Below are 20272 nucleotides of genomic sequence, written 5' to 3'. Positions count from 1 at the left end.
GCCTTTTCATGTTTCCATTGCCAAATGTAACACAGCTACATCCTCCCTCCACACGCAGCCAAACATCCTATCAGGAATTCTCTGGCTGCCTCTCTGGAAGTGGCAGCTGATCTAAGCTCATGGCACAGCAACAATTGAGCCTGCAGTGTGAAACCTATCCACCTATTTATCACACCGATTGTAGACATGATGTGGTGGCAGGGGAATGTGCTGCCACACACCCCATCTACATCTCTACTTTCCTCATCTCTTCCCTTCTCCCTTTCGACCCTGCTCCTTTCTTCTCTTTCGTCTTTCATCTTGTCTCCTGGTCATCCCCTTTTCACTATCTGTCTCCCTTTTCTTGTTTACACCCCCAACACATCCTTTCATCTCTTTGTTTCTCACTCTCTCTTCTTCCTGCCCTATTGAAATCCCATTCTCCACATGATAATAAAAAAAACCCCACACAAACACACACATTTTATTTAAAATGTTTATAATATGCATATTTATAATATGCAAATTTCATACCATCTATTTACACACATTTGCGCATGCCAACATTACGTGCCAATATGCCTCAAATTTTGGTGCTCTACATTTACATTTAGCTGACACGAAGCTCAGATTGAGCTATCATGGATGCAGAAGCAGATGTAACATGCTACAGATTCTACGCAACATGCAAATATTAAAGACAACTGTCAAGTGAAAAGCTAGTTAGTCCTGTCTCTGCTGCTGGGTACAATTGGCCTCAGCAGGCAGAGGGAGGGATGGTTGGAGAGCAAGAGAGAGGTGATATGGAAGAACTTATGAGAAGAGTGTATGGGGGAGATGGGAGGTAATGCAAAGCTGTGTACAGTATAAGTAGGGAAAGGCATGGTAGATGAAGTTACCTGTGTGTACAGGCACTGAGGGCTGCTCAGTTTCCTGGCGTGCTGTTGTTTGCCTCTCCTCCACCGTAGTCTTCACTGGAAATACAAACACACATACATGTTTGATTATTCACGTCTATGTGGCTGCCACGGTACCTAAAAGAAAAAAAAAATAGTAATGAATTAAACAGAGTTTCAGTGTTACATAATCTAAATACTGCCTAGAAGCATTATCCACCCCACTGAGCAACACTTCTTGGCAAAACAATGATGTACACTCTGTCTCAACAGAAGCCTGCATTAAAATCTTTCCAAAAATAGCAGGGGCCAAACCATGGCCACAGGGGCCATGTGTGGAAACAAATTATATCTTTTTCCTTTTCAAAACGGGGAAATGGTGGCATGAATGTCCGCCACACAACCATACACAAACAAACAAGGCTAAACAAAAATACAATTCTTTTGATAATCTACACAGCATGAACCACTTGGCACAAACTGAGGTCTTTTCCCACCAAAGTTTTGTCTATGTCCTTTCCCAATCTGCTCCACAACATGAAGGCTCCTTTGTTGTTGGGCTGTGCGTCGGAAAGGAATGTGACAAGGATTTCAAAGGGCTGGACAAAAGCACTCTGTCATTTGGACAGAGCCCTGTAATACAGCAGAGAGTGAGAGAGGGTGGGGGGGGGTGGGGGGTGGGGGTAACTCTCCTCAGACAACTCATCCAGTAATCAGCGCAACACCTGAACAGCTGTTTCCACAGCTCAGATCATGGCACACACAGATGAGCATAGACACGAACAGACATACATATAGATGCATGCACAATGGACATGAGGACGATTACGCACTGTTGCTGATAGCGGAGAAAAGTCAAACGACTATCCAGTAAAATACACAAGGTCACAAGAGTTCCCACGCTGACATAGAAAAACACTTGTTTCTTCTGAAAGTTTGGCTGTTTCCCAATGAAGTAAAAGGTACGACGTCTATGAGATCATTTCATCCAAGCTAGTCAAAGATTATGTCGATTTAAGAGTTGTTATTTCTGCATGTGGATTTATGATGATTTACACGGCTGCGTCAATGTCTTCCAACATCTCTTGGTATATGGTCAAGGATGACTCATCTACCCATTTATCTTTTTTCCACATTTCTATAGACCAGTGTCTACGGTTTTTGCACCATGAAACTTTCAAATGTGCATTCCTCTTTGTAATTAGGGGTTTATGCGCTGCAACCCTACTATAATATCCCTCTCTATGTAATTGTCGACAGACTGTTCTTGCTGACACAGTCAGATCACATCCTGCATTGACATTCTCAGTCACCTGAGGAAGAGATGCCTGTCTGTTTTTCCTTACATGTCGCACTAATCACAGTCACTGATGTCTTCCCCATAGAACAAAATGCAAATGTCCCTTTAGTCACTGTTTCTACTGAAACATTGGCCAGTTGAGCTGCTACCTGGGCCCCAATTGTGAATCCTCTTTCAAAGTTACTTAGATCTCATCTTGCTATCTTGATATAAAATCAGGATCAACTGGGCCTGCTCAGTATGTTTATACCTGCCACTTTATCACCTGTCTGCAGACACAGAATATGTGCGGGCGTAACATCCACATTTCTAGTCCTGCCTTGAAGCTCTGATTGGTCGACTGTTTCTCCAACTAGCAGGTCTGAACTGAACCTATCTGAGACGTGGGTGAAGACTGAGATGTCTAGAATCAGGTTATAGTGGTTCAAGTGGCAGCATGAGTGAATCATGGAGCCTGACTGAAGAGAGACTGAGGTCCAGGCGATGTCAGGTGTTGTGCGATGAGAGAGCTCTTACTGTTAGGACATTGGGACAGTGGAACCTGCTTGATGCGTGTCCCATTTCGACAGGCAAACACCTCCATCTGACACTGGTTCTGGTAGAGCTGCCCATCTGACCCACAAACTGGCTCCCCGTCGTAACCACAGTCCCTGTAGCAAGTGCACCGCTCAAACTGCTCCTCCTCCAGACAGCCAAACACATTGTTGCACTGGTTTGCCTGCACAAAACCTACACACACAAAAAAAATTAGGATGCTCAAGAAAACAAGGTGTATGTGTATCATTAAGGATGTAAAATAAATCTCACCTATCCACTGATTGGTTGAACTCTCCACCTCATTGCAAGTAGGTCCATCACACAGCTCCCGTGCTAGCGGACTGCTCTCGCTAACGTTGTAAAACCGTGTGGCCTCGAAGGCTGCACGACAAGCAGAGACCCACACCGGCACATTCACACATCCACACACACAAAACAATGATGACGCTCACCATAACTAGGTCATAAACTTAAAAAGAAATTCAAATTTCAACAAAAAAAGAAGACACTTCATAAATCATGGTGAGTTAGACGTTTTTCCTGCTCTGTAACTTTAAAGAGCAGTACTTAAAATATTCATCAGAGGCACACCTGGTTCGTAGTAGTCATAGATCTTGACCGGAACAGGTGCTGTCTTGCCCACAATGTATTCCCTGACAGCTTGAAAGGCCACACACGTCATACACTGGCTGGGAATCTAAACAATATGCAAAATGTGGACATTAAAACACTTTTACACACACTTGAAATACTCTCTAACCCTGTGCAAAGTAAATTTCTCCTCATCCACCATCACTGTAGTATGCTTTCACATGTGCACATCCCTGAGACACATCCCAGCAATTAGGAATCTGGATTTATACTCACCTCATCAAAGTAGAACAACACTTTTCTCCCATTCAGCTCATATCTCTTTAGACCCACTCTCTTATCCATCAGCAACTGTTGAGGAGGACACAAGTAAACAAGGCTCAGTATGTAGAAAAACACACAATCAGAATTGGACTGAAGCAAATCTGCTGTGTAGAGTCATGCGTGAAGATTTTAACTTTGTAGAGTGTGTGTGTTGTTAATTTCCTTGGTGAAAACCTTATGGTGGGAAATATTTTTTTGAAATACTTATGAGACCCCTAACAACAGTCTCTAGCATTACCTTGTAAAAACCTAGAGTTGGAAACCAGCTGAACATGTAACATGCCTACATCTTCATTTGACAATTAAATCAAAACAATTTTAACAAACATTCCTTCATTCTGCTTTAGTTTTAGTTAGGTGTACCTAATAAACTGCCAACTGAGTGTACGTAGTAGCCATGGACATGCACATGAACACTAATCAGCACCACAGTGGACTGGACAGCTCCACCTCATGCTAATCAGGGTTTACTATTCACAGAGAATTAAATCTAAAATTTTAAACATAGAACAAAAACCCTGAGTTGACTACAGTAGCGCTAGGTTAACATGTTCTAATGGTCCCACAAGCCATTTGGACATGTTGATACTAAAGAGCAACCCATTTTACACAATGCTAGATGTCAGCTGTAATAAATCTTTTAGCTGGTGTACTTCCCATTGCCTACATGTACAGTTCATGACTGAGGTGTATCTAAACACATTGTGTTGTACAGTGCCCTCACCATCCTGTCAGGTTCCACATGGTCTGCATTTGAATGTGCTCTGTGAGCCACAACTGGAATGCAAACCATATGCAATCTACCATGAAATGAAGGCTGGGGTGGAAAATGTGCAGGTCACCAATCATGGACTTGGCTAGGCTTATATTAGCTGAAATCAACAAGGGATCATAACTTTCCTCTGGGATAGCCTGTCCAGAGTTGTATACTAAGTGAATTTATTGTATTTCGTGAACCTTGTGCACAAAAGTATAGGTGGGTTAGACATGCATGGCCATTTCTAGTAAATATGAGTGTATGAATGAGTAATGAAGACGCTGTTTACTGCAAATTCGGGTGTGTGCATAGAGAGCCAGCAGAGTTAATTCCCCCCACAGGGGGATTTTTCATTCTGTCAAAGGTGGTAGCCTTTGGACAGCAGGGGTTTATGAGGTGCTCAGCCTGAGCTGGCGCCACTGAGACACACACTCTCTCTCTCTCTCAAACACACATACACTATACAATTGGTCTCTGTTTACAAAAGCATTGTTTGTCGATCTAGCAACTAAAAATTGCCAATGAACTCCCATAGCTCAAATGTTATACCCAGAGTGTGTTCTGGGTCGTTAAACAAAGCTCATTATATTGGGTGATAAGAAACCATGGCTGTGGTAGCTCCCAGTCAGTCACTGGGCTAATCATTCATGACTACAGCATCCATGAAAGCAACTAGACATGACTGTAGAAGCCAAGCTTGCCACCATAAATTGAGGAATGTAAGTGGCAGTCGGGCAGGCAGCAGTAAAACTCCAAGGGAGGCCAGCAGGGGTGTAAACTGAGCTTGTTAGCCACTACATCTCAGGTTAGCCTAAACTGACACACTCACAGCAGTATATGTGTGCATGTATGTGTGTGCATGTTTAACATCTCCCCAGGTAGCCAGAGAGGTGGCTCTTTTAGAGGTGGAAGCCTGCAGACTAAGACCCTATAACTGTCTAGTAATGAGGGACAAGCTTCTGATGGGTGGCTGGGGAGCTGACCTGGATCTAGCCCCTAAACTTTCCTTTTCTTTCTCTCACTCTCTATCAGTGTAGCCATTTCTAAATTCACCCATATATCCTACCAATGTTACTCCTTTTAATTCAGTCCTGTGTTTATTACAGTATATCTGTCTCTTTCTTCTGTCTTTTGTAAAGTATACAAGTTTTCTCTAAGTCTGCACCTCATGAGGCCCAGTGAGGTGAGTGCGTTTGGTCTTGTGTGCCCAGAGAGGCCCGATGGCCTCTGACCCTGAGACATTGTAACTCCACAGGGCCTGAGTTGGCTGGTCTTTCTCTCATCATACCTAAAAAAAACCACCATAATAAAAAAGACCCTCTTCTTAATGACCACTCTCGTGACCGTGAACGTTCCAAACACATGTACACGCATACAGACATTTGAAAGACCTTCAACTTGCCAACAAAACACACATTGCTTAGAGGACATGTCCCCATTTGAAGGAAGTCTTCGGGAGATGAACAGAACAACAACTTTAAACAACAATGAAGGGAATGTCAGGTAAACACTTGACTCCTTCCTGCTCCGACAAATATTTACATCAAAACACCTTCCACTGTACCACAGGAATAATGCCCATATCCAAGGTATGTGTGTGTTTTTTTAAGGACGCATCCTGTGGGGGTGTGAACATGTACACATGCATCTGGGGTCTCTAAAGGAAACAGGCGGAGTCAGATAAATTCCATGACGTACTGCTTTTCATCAAATGGCCTCCAGATGTGGATGCATCTGTATTCCTTTCTACCTGTCTTTCAGTTTGGCCATTTACCTGACTACTTCCACTGCAAGTCTAGCAATCTCCGAGCCAGTATGACCAACAACAATATCCGATGGGTATCTATGGATCTGTGTTTGTTCATGATGATGTACAGTCTCTAAACCTTTAGCAAAGTTTGTGCTTGTGTTTTAATGTGATTACTTACCCTTTCTAGACTTTCCACATCTGCTCGGAAACCGGAAATCATGGGAACTTCTATAACGGCCATGTTGGATGAGCCTGAATGGAGCCACCTAGACAGAGAGTCGGGGGTCAGGAAGAAGATCGGGTGTTGTGAGCAGCAGAGCTATGCATACAGGCCCACTTCTTTATTTGTACACACAGCGTGTGTTCTACCTGGCACAAACTTCAAGGGAGATGTGGAAGTCCATTTTGTCCTGGTGGGCTGCTGGGTCGTCGTCATCGATGGGTGCCCGCCGCTTCCGGTTGAGCTCAGAGCGGTTGTCAGCACGGCTCCTAGAGCGCGAGGAGGGATGGCGGGAAGATGAGGAGGGGGGCTGCAGGTGACGCTCCTGAAAAGGCTCTTTCAGGTCCACTTTGAGCTGGAAGGCTGGCTTAGACACTGGGTCAGGTACGTTGTAAGACACATCGATCTACAGGAGGGAGTGCAGGGAGCGCAGTGTTTAAGAATGTTTTCCATCAAATTGAGACTTTCAATTCTCAAATAGAGCAGCCTGTCTGGATCGCAAGGAAAAACAAACACAGGGGGATGGCACAGTCAGTCTGTTGGTCCCCCATCTTGCTCCAAACTGAAACACTACAATAACTATTTGCTGAATTGCCATGAAATTTTGTACAGGCATTCATGGTCCCCAGCCTGCTGACTTTGCTTTGATTCCCCAACTTTTCCTTTAGCACCACCTGCAGGCTGACATTTTTGGCTTTTAGTGAAATATTTCTATTCGATAGAATACCATAAGATTTGGCTCAGCATTCATGGTCCACAGAGGATGAATCCTACTTTTCCTCTATTGCCACCACAAGGTTTATATTTGTGGTTTTGAGTGAAATGATATTGGATGAACATACAAAATTTGGTCTAGACTAAGTTTTGTTAATATTTCCCTATGCGATTAGGACATTAGCTCTTGAACTGGTAATCCCAAATATTCCCCTTACATTGGTTGTAGTTTTACTTTGTCCTATGAGGATATGGCCAATAACAAGCAGACACCTTGTGTAGCCCTGATACTGAGACATAGAGCTGATGGTTTGTCACAGTGGCTGCTATCAAAGCAGGTCTTCATTTGTTTGCCAAATATTTGGTATGTGTTTGAGGAAGCTATTTCGTAAAATAATATTTTTGTATGAAGGAACAAAATTAATTAAATAACTTCTTGACAGCTGTGTGAAAGACACAAGTTTTGGCATCGAAGATTGGCAACAAACTACGTAGAGTTCAAATATTTAGGACCTCCGGCCTTGAAAACACTAGAAAAGCAGGAAAAAAAAAGACTTAGGCAGCACTTTAAAGCATAAACCACAAATCATATTCACTGGACACAAGACATGCATTCAGCAGACTACTATTTCAGCCTGAGGACAACTCACTGCTTTGACGCTCTTTTTAATTTCACAGAGGATTGTTATTGCCAGAACCGTACAAATCATCCAGTGTGATTTGTGTCCTTTGCAAAGCTACTAAATAATAATCCTGCGGCGCAGGACGTATACTCATCACATACAGTTTGTCTACAAACACGTACACAGGCAGGTCTCTTTGATAGCCCTGCTGTTGTATTTCATTAGAGCCCAGGTGCTGCTGGCCCGAGGGTCTGTCAGAGATGTGTGTTGACGCACAAAGAGGTGTGGATGGAGGGAGAGTAGAGAGGGAGCGAGGTGTGAAGGAAGAAATCGTATGTTTGTGAGTGAGAAACTCGCTGAGGAGAACGAGTTGGAAGACGTTTCAGGCACCGCACAGCACAAGACAACATCCGCTGCTCTATCTGGCTCTACCTCAGTCAATTCAAGTCGTACCTCACACACAAGTTTCTCAAAATAGGATTGTAAACATCCAACTTTGATCGAGCATGCTTTTTCATTTATGCCTTGTTTGGTTTTAAAGCAAACATTTAAACATGGGTGATAAGAAGAGAGGACAGAGGTTCAGCCAACAAAGAGGAAAATGACTCCCTCGGTTTATGAAAGGGGTTTTTTGTTTGTCTGTGACAAGGTAGAAGTAAACAGCATCCTGTCCAGGGGACCACAGGAATCAACAGGGATGATCAACACATTCCAAAACAACTGGCTAAACTCTACCAGATTACTCCAATTTACAGGGAGGAATTTGGGCATTATGAGGCGACGGCAACTGACTCTCCCCTGCCGGGAGATTCTTGCTGTGAGCCAGTGAAATAAGCATAACATTACAGTTCCTTTTTGAGCAATGTTCAAGACTGAAAATGTGTTTGTTTGTGAAAGCTCGTGTGTGTAGCACTACAATACCTGCATGAGACAGCAGCCTTCTCCTTTAGCGCTCACAAAAAGGCCTGTGGGGATACTGGGGATCTGAAAAAAAAAGAGAGAGACAGAAGAAAGAGAAGAAACAAAGAGAGTCAGAGGGGGCAAGGAGAGGTGAGTGAGTCATTTATCAAGTGAATGAATGCTGTAGGCTGCTGCACTGCCACTAGTGGTTCCCTGGCTACTAACCAGCAGGGCTTAATTGCCCCCAATTAAGCTGACACCACTAATCACAGCGGAGGAACATGCCCGGCAGAGAGAACATACTGCACTCTCACCTGAACCACTCTAGCTCATGGAGCACTTTTACACACACCGCAGTGCTGACCTAGCACCGCAGTGCCCTGGGTAAAAGTTGGTTTGTGCACACACTGTCAGGTTTGTAATGTGTGGGCAAACAGGCCAATAAAACATAGCCATTAAATCAACAGACCAACTAGGTGCTTTTGGGAAATCCAGCTTGGTTTAGCTTGGCAGTGTGAAAAGGTTCTGGCTACTAAACAGCTGGATATGGAAACAGAGATTAATGTTCAGGGCCAGAGTAAGGCTCTGGTACATAGTTGCTCATCAATCACTGTAATCAAGAGAGAAACGTTTCTAATTTGCTTTAAAGTGCAAAGGTTCCTCTCTGAAGTATCAGCAATCATTAGTAGACTTGACAATTAATGCAGATACAGTCCAGTAGACCTCGACAAACTGACGTGTGCTTCATCTGCATACAAAAACACTGAGGAGCATACCACCATACCACACCAAGTATTTATACTATTCACTGTTTCCATGGATGCGATTACCTTGGCACTCTGGAGGAGTTTCTTGTTGTCCCTGTTGAGTTCAAAGGTCTCCTGGAAGTCAAGGTTGGTGGAGGCCAGTGAGATGGTGAGGTTGACCCCTCCCACATAGGACAGGATGGCGTACTCTGACAGAGCCTGCAGAGCCACACACGTGTCCTGGCACAGCGGGTGTAAGAAAAGTCAACTTTGTATTAATGCTGCTACAAGTGTTTGATTCAAAAGAGAAGAGAAGCCAGAGAAACAAGGCTACCTGTGTGGAGGAGAAGCCGCCCAAGGCATTCCTTTGCTGGGAGAGCCATTTGACCACAGGCAAGGCAGAAGCCACATCCCCCAGGAGGGTGTAGGTCAGTAGACCATAGGCTGTCATCTCCACCTCTGCTGACACCACTGGGTAAAAACAAGAACTGATGATGAAAATTCTTATTTGGACTTTGCATTTTATTTTGGGGAATTACAGACGGGCATCAGGTATTTCCAATAGAGAGGTAATATTGATGGATGTAAAGTATACCTGACTGAGAGAGGCCATCACTAAATCCCATGAAAGTGTCCTCATCCGTCATAGTGCTGCCTGTCAGACTCCAGTGGGTGAGTCCATCTACGGAGACAAACAAAGGGAGATTAAGACAGAGAGGGTGCAAAGGGAACATCCCATATCATATGACTCACTGTATCATTATCCTAATTGTCTGAATCTTTCAGCAACTATGCAACCAAGCCCTGTGCCTTCATTGTACTTGGCAAATAAAATGATTATGATCAACTAAGAACATTTTTGTATTCCCCTCAACTCAGTCAAATCTGCAAAAACTTGCAGAAAGTTTCAGTCAAGAGGAAGAGAAGGAAATGGCCAGAGGAAACCAACAGTGAGATAAGAAAAAGAAAGGAAAAGGGAGGAGTGGATTGAACTACTGAGGACTACAACAGCTAGTTTCACAACTGTTTCTGTCCTATATCTTCTGTCTGACTGCTTGTCTAACTGTGAGCAGCCTTTAAGCAGGAGATTAATTGTAAATCTGTTGCACTTTTGTGTTGTTGCAAAGACTTGATCAAAGAAATAAGCCATATATTTCTACATTTCTGTACACTGTCACTGTGATCTTTTTAATGGTGCATTAGTCTTGTTGCTACAGACCACTTTCATTCAACATCTGGTCTTTGCTTGTCACCTTTTTATACATCTGTTGTCCAGTACTTAGCTCTGAATGAATGAGCCTCTGGTGGCTTGTTAATCATGTTGCTCACAGTGATGAGTGTGACGGTACCTTGAGTGATGGCCATGTGGTTGAGGCGGCGCAAGGCCAGCGGGGCGTAAGGGCTGCGTAGCAGAGCCAAGGCGTATGCAGACAGGGCCGTGGTGTATGGGTCATCGGCAGAGTAGGTGTTGCTCTCCAGGAAATCCTTGGCTTTGGCCACTGCCACCTTCTCTTCCTGGATCAGACGGGACAGCATGCAAGACAAACACAGATGTGGTAGTGGTAGTGATCAATAGCTTATAAGACATGTCAAAGATGGACTTTGCAAACAGACTTTTTTGTTTAGGTATTGTTGCACATAAAAAACATGTTCGTGGCATGTTTGCTGGCAAATGTGCATGCCTTGACACATTTATTTATGTATATTTCTTCTCCCACTGGTGCTGTTTAAATAGGTATTTGAAGTGCTTTTTGAGCATGTTTTTCCACCATTTTTGAGCAACTGGTTAAAATAATAAAACATCATTCAATACTTCACTTACATTTTGCCTTATTATGAAGGTGCCAATCTACATATACATAAAATCATAAGGACAGTTTATTTTTGGAATTCCTGAGCTTTACCCCATTTGCGTTCTACATACTAGTACTGGAGATACTACTACAGGAGAATGTTTACACTGGGAAAATTGAAAAATGTGAAATATTTTAAAATACTAGGACACAGACTAAAATTGACAATTTTTTTAATGTGTGGTGTTGACAGAGGATGTGCTGCAATGCAAGACACAGCTAAAAAAAAGCAGTGACACTGAAAAAACTGAAAATTGTGAATGGTATTGTGATGGTTCCATGGACAGTTTAGTAAACAAAAATCAAAAGTAATAAAATCTTTTGTATATCACTACCTGTGAAGTTTTCCACTTTAAATATATTTTTGGGGCTTTTTATGCCATTATGATAGCACAGTAGAGAAAGACAGGAAATGGGGAGGCAGAGAGAGGGGGAATGACATGCAGTAAATGGCCGACTGTCAACATGGTATAAGTAAAATATAAGATACAGTGTCTTTCATCTCTGTACAGTAGTGACTTTTTCCTTTTATTATATTCTGTTTTATCTGCAGCAGCAATCTACTGTAATTGCTCCGCAGGGATCATCAGATATGCCTAGTACATGACATGACTTTGGCATACCTTGACACACACACACACACACACACACACACACACACACACACACACACACACACACACACACACACACACACACACACACTCGCGCGCATGCACGTACACACATGCACGCATGCACACACACACACACACAAACACATACATGCACACGCACGCACGCACGCACGCACGCACACACGCACACACACACACACACACTTACTTAGTCAATCATCTCTGTCAGTGTTCAGCTGTTTACAGGCTACCCTGTCCAAACTCTCCTTTGCTGAGATACAGTTATTCAATAAACATTCATTTTGGCCATTAAAAAGTTGAGAGTTGACTTTCATCTCATGCAGATGTGACCTCCCCTCTCATCCATGAGATGATAGGCCTCCAGAGCCACTCACTGTAATTGCAGCAGTCATCTTTTAATTAAGTGAAATTGGAGGGGGGATGGAGATTCTGCTTTGATGTGAAGGATACCTTTTCAGTTTTTATCAGTTGTAAAAGGACAGATTCTCAGAAGAGGCCCTTTGGGATAGATAGCAGAGGAAACGAGGAGAGACAGATGGATGGAGAGGAGCCAGGGAGAGGAAATGCTAAATAAAGAGTCAACTATGTGGACAAATTGAGCGCAAAGACAAAAACAATCAGATGTTTAGCAGCTTTTATGTTGCAGGAATTTCCAACACAAGCTGAGGACAATCGAAGCAGAAAATTTTGAATCTTTTGGCGACTGACTAGCACACATGGGGAAGTTGTTCAATCATTAAGGATGGCTATTAGTAGAAGAGTTAAGAAAAATCACGCCAAAAACAGAGAGAAAAGCAGAAAGGATAAAGAGAGGAATGTAACCTAGGTGTCTTTCAGGCGACTCAATTGTCTCTACATGTCAGCCTAAATCTTTTGATGAAGTTCAAAACGTGATTAGATATTAGATTAGCAGCACTGGAGCATAACAAATATGAGTAGGCTGACTGCCAGCACATCCATCTTCACAACTATCAGGAATGCAGTTATATGTCCACACATGACCCAGGCTGGTAGGATGGGCTACAGGAGTAAGTGGTGTATCTGGGACAGGTAGCGAACTACATGTTGCTCTTAAAAGAGTTTCACCTGTGAACCCACTGAAATCATAAATCTAATTTTACAGCACTGCATCTAGAGTGTAAATGACACATAAGGCAGAGTTTTTTTTTCCTGTGGGTTTAATTACCACCAAATGAAACACTATTTGGTCCATTGAAAGTTCAACTCTAAGGAGTGTCTGTGGTGTAAGAGGCAGAGGCTGCAGTGACAAACTGTTTTTGTCTGAGGGCTTACCTCTGTTGTTATTCCTGTCTCCAAGAGAGCTGCGACCACATAGGCCGTAAGTGAGATCTTCCCATGGATCCCTCCCTGTGGACAAAAACACACATTAGCTTTCAGTTACTTTCACAAATGGTACAGATCTCCATCTCGTAATATTCACAGGAGTCCGAAGAATATTTCTTTCAAACATTCATCTCATTAAATCATGTAAATTCTAAGGCAGTTTAAAAAGGCCCACCCCTGGAAAAGACATTTTAGTAAACAACACTTCAGCCTTCACTTGTCCCAAGTGTAAATATTTAGTTAGCTGGAGGTCTGACGTTCCAAAATTAGCTTTCACCTGACACACAAACACAACACACTGAAAACATAAATATCCAGAGGGATGTAGATTCATACAATAAGGTGAAAGAATCGTAGGAATGGCAGCCTAACAGTCCAATCGAAATCCATACTGTCATTGTCTCAGAGAAGAAGAACCAATCCCTCCTCTTCAACAAGATCTTCTGCCTTTAAGCCCACCCCCACCCCACATCCAACTAGACACAGGCGTACCTGCAGGTCTTTGTTGAGGATGCGTCCCATGGCAGGGAAGGAGCCATCATTCCTCTGATGCTTGATGAGCCAGGACTTGGCTGCTCGAAGCTCCTCGGGATCAATGAAGATAAAACCTCGAGATTGAGCAAAGGACTTCAGCACAAATGCTGTCAACCTAGAGGAAGGAGACGTGGAGGTGGAGGGGTGAGACAGATAAAGATGGGTGAGGGTAAAGGAAAAGAGGAAGGAGATAAGAGGGGAGAGATAATCAAAGATTCTTTAAAACATGTGCTGGCACATCCTAAAAAATACTTAACCATCAAGAGTTTGAAAGCAATGGAGTGAGAAGTTTTTCAACCAGTAACACTCTTTCAATCTGTCAACAGACGAGGAAGGGGGCTGATAGTGAAGAGTGTAGATGGAGGGATGTTTTTGTCAAGAGGACTGGTATGTATAGACGGATCTGATGAAATGGAAAAAAAAAAAAGGAAAGGAAGTGAAGAGAGGAGGAGATGGGTGCGGCAGGGTTTGATCACCGCTACAGGATGCGGCAGCTGTGCTCTTGAGAATGTGAAATCTCACACAGGCCAATCAAGTACGTTTCTGCATGTGAGTTGGAGATTCCCCAAAAGCATTCCGCAACTTATACAAACACGGATCCCAGGGACGAAGGTTGTGAATCTGGCCGGCCTGGGAGTGCAACTGAAAATTTATGAGCCGTGGTTTTAGTGGGCCGCGGTGGAGAACGACCAGGGGAATCACGGAGAAAGGCCAAGGTCAGCCCTAGGGGACACGGCTGAGCTAATAAACACACACTCATCCATAAACAACAGACCTCCTGGTAGTGGTCGAAAGCTGCAGTCTTTGAACAACAACTCCTCGGTGACAGCAAGACATTCCATTACAGCACTCCTGACTACATCTGACTTATAGGATGAGGCAAGCTGCTTACCATAAAAAGACAGAAACACAAGATGGAAATGAAGAAATAAACAAACAGGTCATGCTCTGGTTTCTCAACGCAGCTCGTAAGTGAGAGCATGATCCAAGTAAGAGCACCAGGGGAGATGAGTGGGAAAAAAAGAACTTTGCTCTCATAAAGCAAAACATTAAATCTTCCCTGGCTGAAACCTGGATGTTATTCCTCCCCGGAGACAAAAATAGGGACGAAGCTGCAAGCCTGTTGGAATTTTTATAATGTTAAGTAATATCGTGTCACAGGCTTTAAATGTCGGGCCCCAAGGAAAGGTACTGGAAAGTGTAAATATGATTTAGTTTGAAGAAGAAAGGAAGCACTAGACAGACTCACTTCCACCACTCGGCCCTTGGCTGGGGTCACCCTCTCCAGATTCTCCCCCCTCCACTTCTTATTTCACCCGTTTTCTAACCTCTCACTCGCAGATCCCCTGTCCGAGCTACCCATATCCAGCTCCACACTTCAAAGGGTAGATCTGAAGTATTTTTTTTAAAGACAATACATGGATGTGCTGCATGATAAAACCTAGGTTGATAAGCTGAAAGGAGAATGTTATGAGTTGGACTTGGAGAAAGTGTTCCTGACTCCTGTTTAAGTGGGGGGTTTTTTTTGTTTGTTTTTTTTTTTTTGCATTCAACTACTGAGATGTTGCTGGTGTGTTGTTTCAGAAAGCACCCAGAGGTGCATTACTTAAACTGGATTACGACAACATATTACTAACAAGGGGTTAGAGTTAGGGATGACATCATGGATCAGGTGCTACTTCTGCTACTATTGTAACCAAACTGGGGAAATAAAATCAAGACAATAGTAAAATGTTAGCAAATGTCTGCTTGTGGCTGTAATTTCTCTGTTACCATTTGGTGGATATGTTTATATTTTCAATTCTGAGGATTTGCTTTGCAGGCTGTCTGTGGATGACAGCTTTGTAACAAGCCCACACGACTTAATATTTAGTGAACGTACAGACCACTGAGGGCTTTAGTTTTACAAATGCACATCTTTACAATGACTCTATAGCCAAGATATAGCAAAAGAAAGGAAGAAACACTGGCTTTTCAGTTTGGCACAGGACTGGAAATAGATATTAGGTTAATATAGCAGTAGATATCAGTTCTTTCAATCTCTGGTATTCAGCCCCCAATCCTGCTAACTCTGTCAGATCAGTCTTTGGGCAGACACAAATGCCATGCCAGCCTCAACATGTAGAGCCAAGGACTGAGACTTCAGAGAAAATGAAAAAATATACTGCCCCACTTTTAAAGATAATTATAAAAGGAGGGAGCAAACTTTTGACAAGTTTGTTAAAAGATATATTTCTTAGTTCAGCTGTGACCTCCGCTTTCTCTGATAGATAATGTGGAAGAACATAAGGAAACTACAGGGCTTCCTTTCTTGAAAATTGTCTTTAGGTTTAATGAGAGAGCTTATGCACTGTCGCCTTGGGCTGGGATGTTGTTTGAGTGTAAAAATCTGATGAGGATAATAGTAGAAGATGACATGATTATAAAATCCAAAGAGTGAATCAGTTAGGTATGTGTTACAGTTGGGGTCAGAGGTTAGCAAATAAACACAGTCAATGAAAGGTTTTCACAAGTATGGCAAAATGCGACCTATACATGTATGCACAAACCCACACCCAACCACAACATTCCCCTTCAGTCTGTATTGCTATATTTGCAAAATAGCAGGCAGTTTTTATTCAAGTCAACATAAAAAGGAGCAAGGGGATGAGAACCTACTCTATAACCCCCCCATTATTCCTCGTCAGTGTCTCCCTGCTTCTGAATTACATTCAGTCAGTGAACTTTCAGCCCACTCTGTGCAGTGTTAACAGCCTTTGCAGCAGAGATGGCCAGCATTGCACACCAAACAATTACTGCCAGCCCTTGTCATTATGTTCATTCTTTTCAACACATCCTGTCAATTTCCTCTCAGATACATTTTTACAAGCTGGAATACATTAACACTGCATTACGGGAGCTTTTAAGCAGGCAGTAAATGCACTGCTCTACTTGTGAACTCTGGAACCAAAACAAAAGCCGAGCTTGTTTTGGATGCAAACATGTTGCTGATGGATTCATAAAGTGTCTGATGCAGGTTTACTGAAGGTTCACCATCTGTGTTGTGCCCACAACCCACACTTGTTGCCCCGGGCGCCAAGGAAAACTCCAAACCACTGCTTGTTACATCCTCATATCCTCTCACAGTCAACAGGGGAAGAGTTCAAGGTTTCCATGGCAGTTTAATGTTACCAATTACACCCAGGTAGTGAGTCATTAAGAGGCATGCGCCACCTCTTTTCACATTTTCGAGGCCATGTCAAAAAAAGAGCAAAGAGCCATTTGGTGAAGTGGCTCCAGACAACTTATAACACTGTCTCCAATAGTGGCATTAAGAGCTTGTCTGTGGGGCCAAAGCAGCATGGGTCCACTCAGTGCGACGGATATGAACCCTGATTAACTGCAAATAAATCTTGACAGCTTTGCCTACCTCAGGGATCCAATTATGCAGTTTGTTTACGATTCTCAGTTGTTTATGTAACCTGCTGTTTCACAGTGTTAGCTCTATTAAATATCATAATACCCACCTCAGCTCATAAATCAACCAGAGGTATGCACATTGTGCATGGGCCTCAAAATGCAAGCAGTGGAGCTCCCCATTGAGAGCATTGATTTCAGTTTTATAAATATTATGAGATGATTCTGTCTGCCTGCCTGCCCCCAGGGAGTGTAAACATGAAATAAAAACTCACCAGTGAATTAAACACACCAACAGGAATAGATTAATTTGAGCACAGCGTACTGAGATGCTGATAAAAACTTCATTGCTTTGGCTGGTAATCTATGTCCCAGTTAAAGCTGAAGAATGTGGCTACAGCTAAGTGTAGTTTGGCTGGTATGAGTTGTGTAAACTTCAACAGTTACCCCTACAATGACTTACCACATACTGCCAGAGGAATCCCTCTCTCCAAAGGCACTGTAGGATCCATCCTGCCGTTTGTAGGTCAGTTGTCTCTGGTAGCCTGGATAAAAATAAAGAATGGAAGAGGTAGTGGGAGAGCACTTTCAGCAAGAACAGTTCCTCAAAATGACTGAGAAATTACCAAAATTATTCACACGCTTTTTCAGATTTTACAGTGCTTTCAAAGTCTGTAGGAAATCCAACTGAACATTTTTTCTCTCCATCATTGCAGATGGTTAAAAAAAATAGACTAAAGCAGACTCAAAAAGCATTCCTAAGGATTCTTACACTCTGTGTGTAATGGGATAAATATACACTAACTGAAGGAAAGAAAGACGATATATTGAGAGTAAACCAGGAGGCACACTCCGGGGCTCAAAAATGAAGCCAACACGTAAGTACCAAAAGCTGCATGGTTTTGGTCCATGTAGTTAATTTCCCCCTTCGTGGCAACTGTACAGGGGGTGAATTTTTATAAAACTCACCCGTTTAAATCATATTAAGGCTTAAAGTTATGCATAATTGAGGGCATGTCGCTTTGAGTGACAGGTGGGTGAGCGTATGCTTGCCACAAACTAGCATGCACTGAAGTCTTTTTGCCCTTATTTGGATTAGCTGGGAGTTAGGCGGCATAGGGCACTGCCAAGATGGCAACGGCTGAACAGCCCACTCTGACCTTGAAAACTGCTCTTAAGGAAACCTATGGACATCCATCTTCATTTACAACACAATGTATGGAGTCAGCTGAAAGTAAATTGGATTTAATGTTCTATAAAAATGTCAGGATTTTAACCAAAGGTTCTTCTTTCATCATATGATCTTTGAAGTTCAGGCAGAGGAACCCACAAGCAACAAGCTGAGACTGAATTCTGGGCTAAATTTTACAGGTGGTACAAAGACGGGCAAAAGCAGCACTTCAACATGTCCCATTGTCCTGACCTTGAAATGCCCTTTGGCTACTCAGTTGTTATTTTTATGCACTGTAAAGGGCACAAAGTACAAACCTGGGAAGAGAGGTTCAATGAGCTGCATGCAAATAACATGAAGCATAGTGAACTTCACCCAACTCTCTTTTACATAGCGAGCTGCACTTAAATATATGAACAAAAATACCAAGTGTGCTTGGACATACCCTTGTTGTTGTTGCGCACATAATGAAGCATTGTCAAGTCACTGCGATTATGTAATTGTAACAGAGTAACTATGCAAAGGCATTCAGGTGCTCCACACTGTGATCAAAGAGGGTGATTCAAGCACAAGCCACTTATTTTGTTTAAAAACCAAACAAAAACCAAACAAAACAATATGCTTAATATGGAAATAATATTACATTTGTTGTCATATTTTAGAAATTCCCACCTTGTGCCATGAGTTTTTTTTTTGAGTAGTCAATTCTGTCAGCTGAAGGTTAACCTCAATATTATTTCCATGTCAGGATGGCATAGAATAAATCTTGGATGTTGCCACCTGATCAAGGTATGCGCACAACTCTGCAGGGTGGCCTGCCCCTTGTATAGCACACTAGGAAAAGTCTACTCTGGGAGTTTTCTGAAGGTGAGTCATCTTTATAAGGGGTAAGTAGAGAAAACAGAGGGGGTGGAGGAAAGACTGGTCTGGGTAACTCTGAGTAAAAACATCCAGCTTCATTCCAATCCATGATCTGGAGTACTGAGTGGCAGCCAGGCCAAGACTCCTCTGTCAAGAAATCCACAGTTCCACAAACAAAATCCATTATCCAAGGTAAACTTCACTCCAATAGTTTCCAGAAAACTCAACAACAGTATACACCTTGCCAGCAATTAGAAAACATTCCTTCCTCTCAGCATGAAACCACTTTGTGCACAGCTGGGCTAGAAGGGGTTTGACTTGTTGAGATTCATGGCACACTGTGAGAGTTTCATTGACGCTCTTGTTCCCTCTGCTTAAACAGCTACTAGCTAACTGCTGCTAGCTAAGGATCAGCAGGGATTTGGGAATGCAGCGCATCTTTGGATAAACATGTCATCTGTTATGTCAGACAGGTGAAATCTGTGGCACCAAAGGTGAACCTTCAACTACGTGAATTTAGACTAATTAGCGCTACTGATACTCAGCTTCTAATAAATAAGATTTATAATAAATATAAACCATTACATTTTAAACATTTTGCTGGTAATCATATTCAAACCAATGTACAGTGTATAAATAAGAAGAACAAATCACTTGAAGATAGATTATTAAAATTACAAGTAATCAATAGTAAAGTGTCTAAAACACAGGATAAGAAGAAAAGGGAGCAACAGAAAGTCTTTCTAAAGCTTAGGGAGGAGATCTTTAATCCACTGGGATAAATTTGCATTAAAAGTATGGTCTAAGGGTGCAGTGTATTATGAAAACCAGAATGTAGTTAGGTTGCGGTCTCTTTACCTTGCAGCAAATAGTCAGTTGCTTCATTCTCAACCTCAGGGCTGAGCTGCCTGGTCTTCTGCAGGTACTTGAGAACGAAGACATTGGGGGCAAAGTGGATCATGTTCTGCTCCCCACATCCAAATGGCAGCCGCAACAGCTTGTCCAAATTATTAAGAGTTGGCCCCATGACATCCCCTGATATAGTTGCACAGGCACACACACACACACAGATAGTTATTCACACTGCAGAATGTACTGAATTTTAGTTCCACTCAAATGAAAGCTTGAGCGTAAGCCA

General features: G+C 42.7%; 1 protein-coding gene across 1 annotated transcript in view; it reads right to left on the bottom strand.

Moving 5' to 3' along the window:
• Window positions 1-20272, bottom strand: part of cpamd8 (C3 and PZP like, alpha-2-macroglobulin domain containing 8) — a 41728-nt gene that overhangs the window by 3312 nt on the left and 18144 nt on the right. The window contains exons 27-42 of the mRNA XM_022759517.1: window positions 19993-20169; window positions 17566-17647; window positions 13665-13821; window positions 13122-13196; window positions 10687-10852; window positions 9933-10019; window positions 9672-9808; window positions 9422-9577; window positions 8613-8675; window positions 6504-6760; window positions 6313-6400; window positions 3580-3654; window positions 3304-3409; window positions 2983-3093; window positions 2692-2904; window positions 879-953 (exon numbers count right to left, since the gene is read on the bottom strand). Coding sequence (XP_022615238.1) covers window positions 879-953; window positions 2692-2904; window positions 2983-3093; window positions 3304-3409; window positions 3580-3654; window positions 6313-6400; window positions 6504-6760; window positions 8613-8675; window positions 9422-9577; window positions 9672-9808; window positions 9933-10019; window positions 10687-10852; window positions 13122-13196; window positions 13665-13821; window positions 17566-17647; window positions 19993-20169 — 2025 coding nt within the window. The remainder of the gene's footprint in view (window positions 1-878; window positions 954-2691; window positions 2905-2982; window positions 3094-3303; window positions 3410-3579; window positions 3655-6312; window positions 6401-6503; window positions 6761-8612; window positions 8676-9421; window positions 9578-9671; window positions 9809-9932; window positions 10020-10686; window positions 10853-13121; window positions 13197-13664; window positions 13822-17565; window positions 17648-19992; window positions 20170-20272) is intronic.

The sequence above is a fragment of the Seriola dumerili genome, unplaced genomic scaffold (genome assembly GCF_002260705.1).
Source record: "Seriola dumerili isolate Sdu_G_001 unplaced genomic scaffold, Sdu_1.0 BDQW01000322.1, whole genome shotgun sequence".
In the NCBI taxonomy this organism is placed as follows: domain Eukaryota; kingdom Metazoa; phylum Chordata; class Actinopteri; order Carangiformes; family Carangidae; genus Seriola; species Seriola dumerili.
This window is presented reverse-complemented; position numbering and strand designations above follow the sequence as displayed.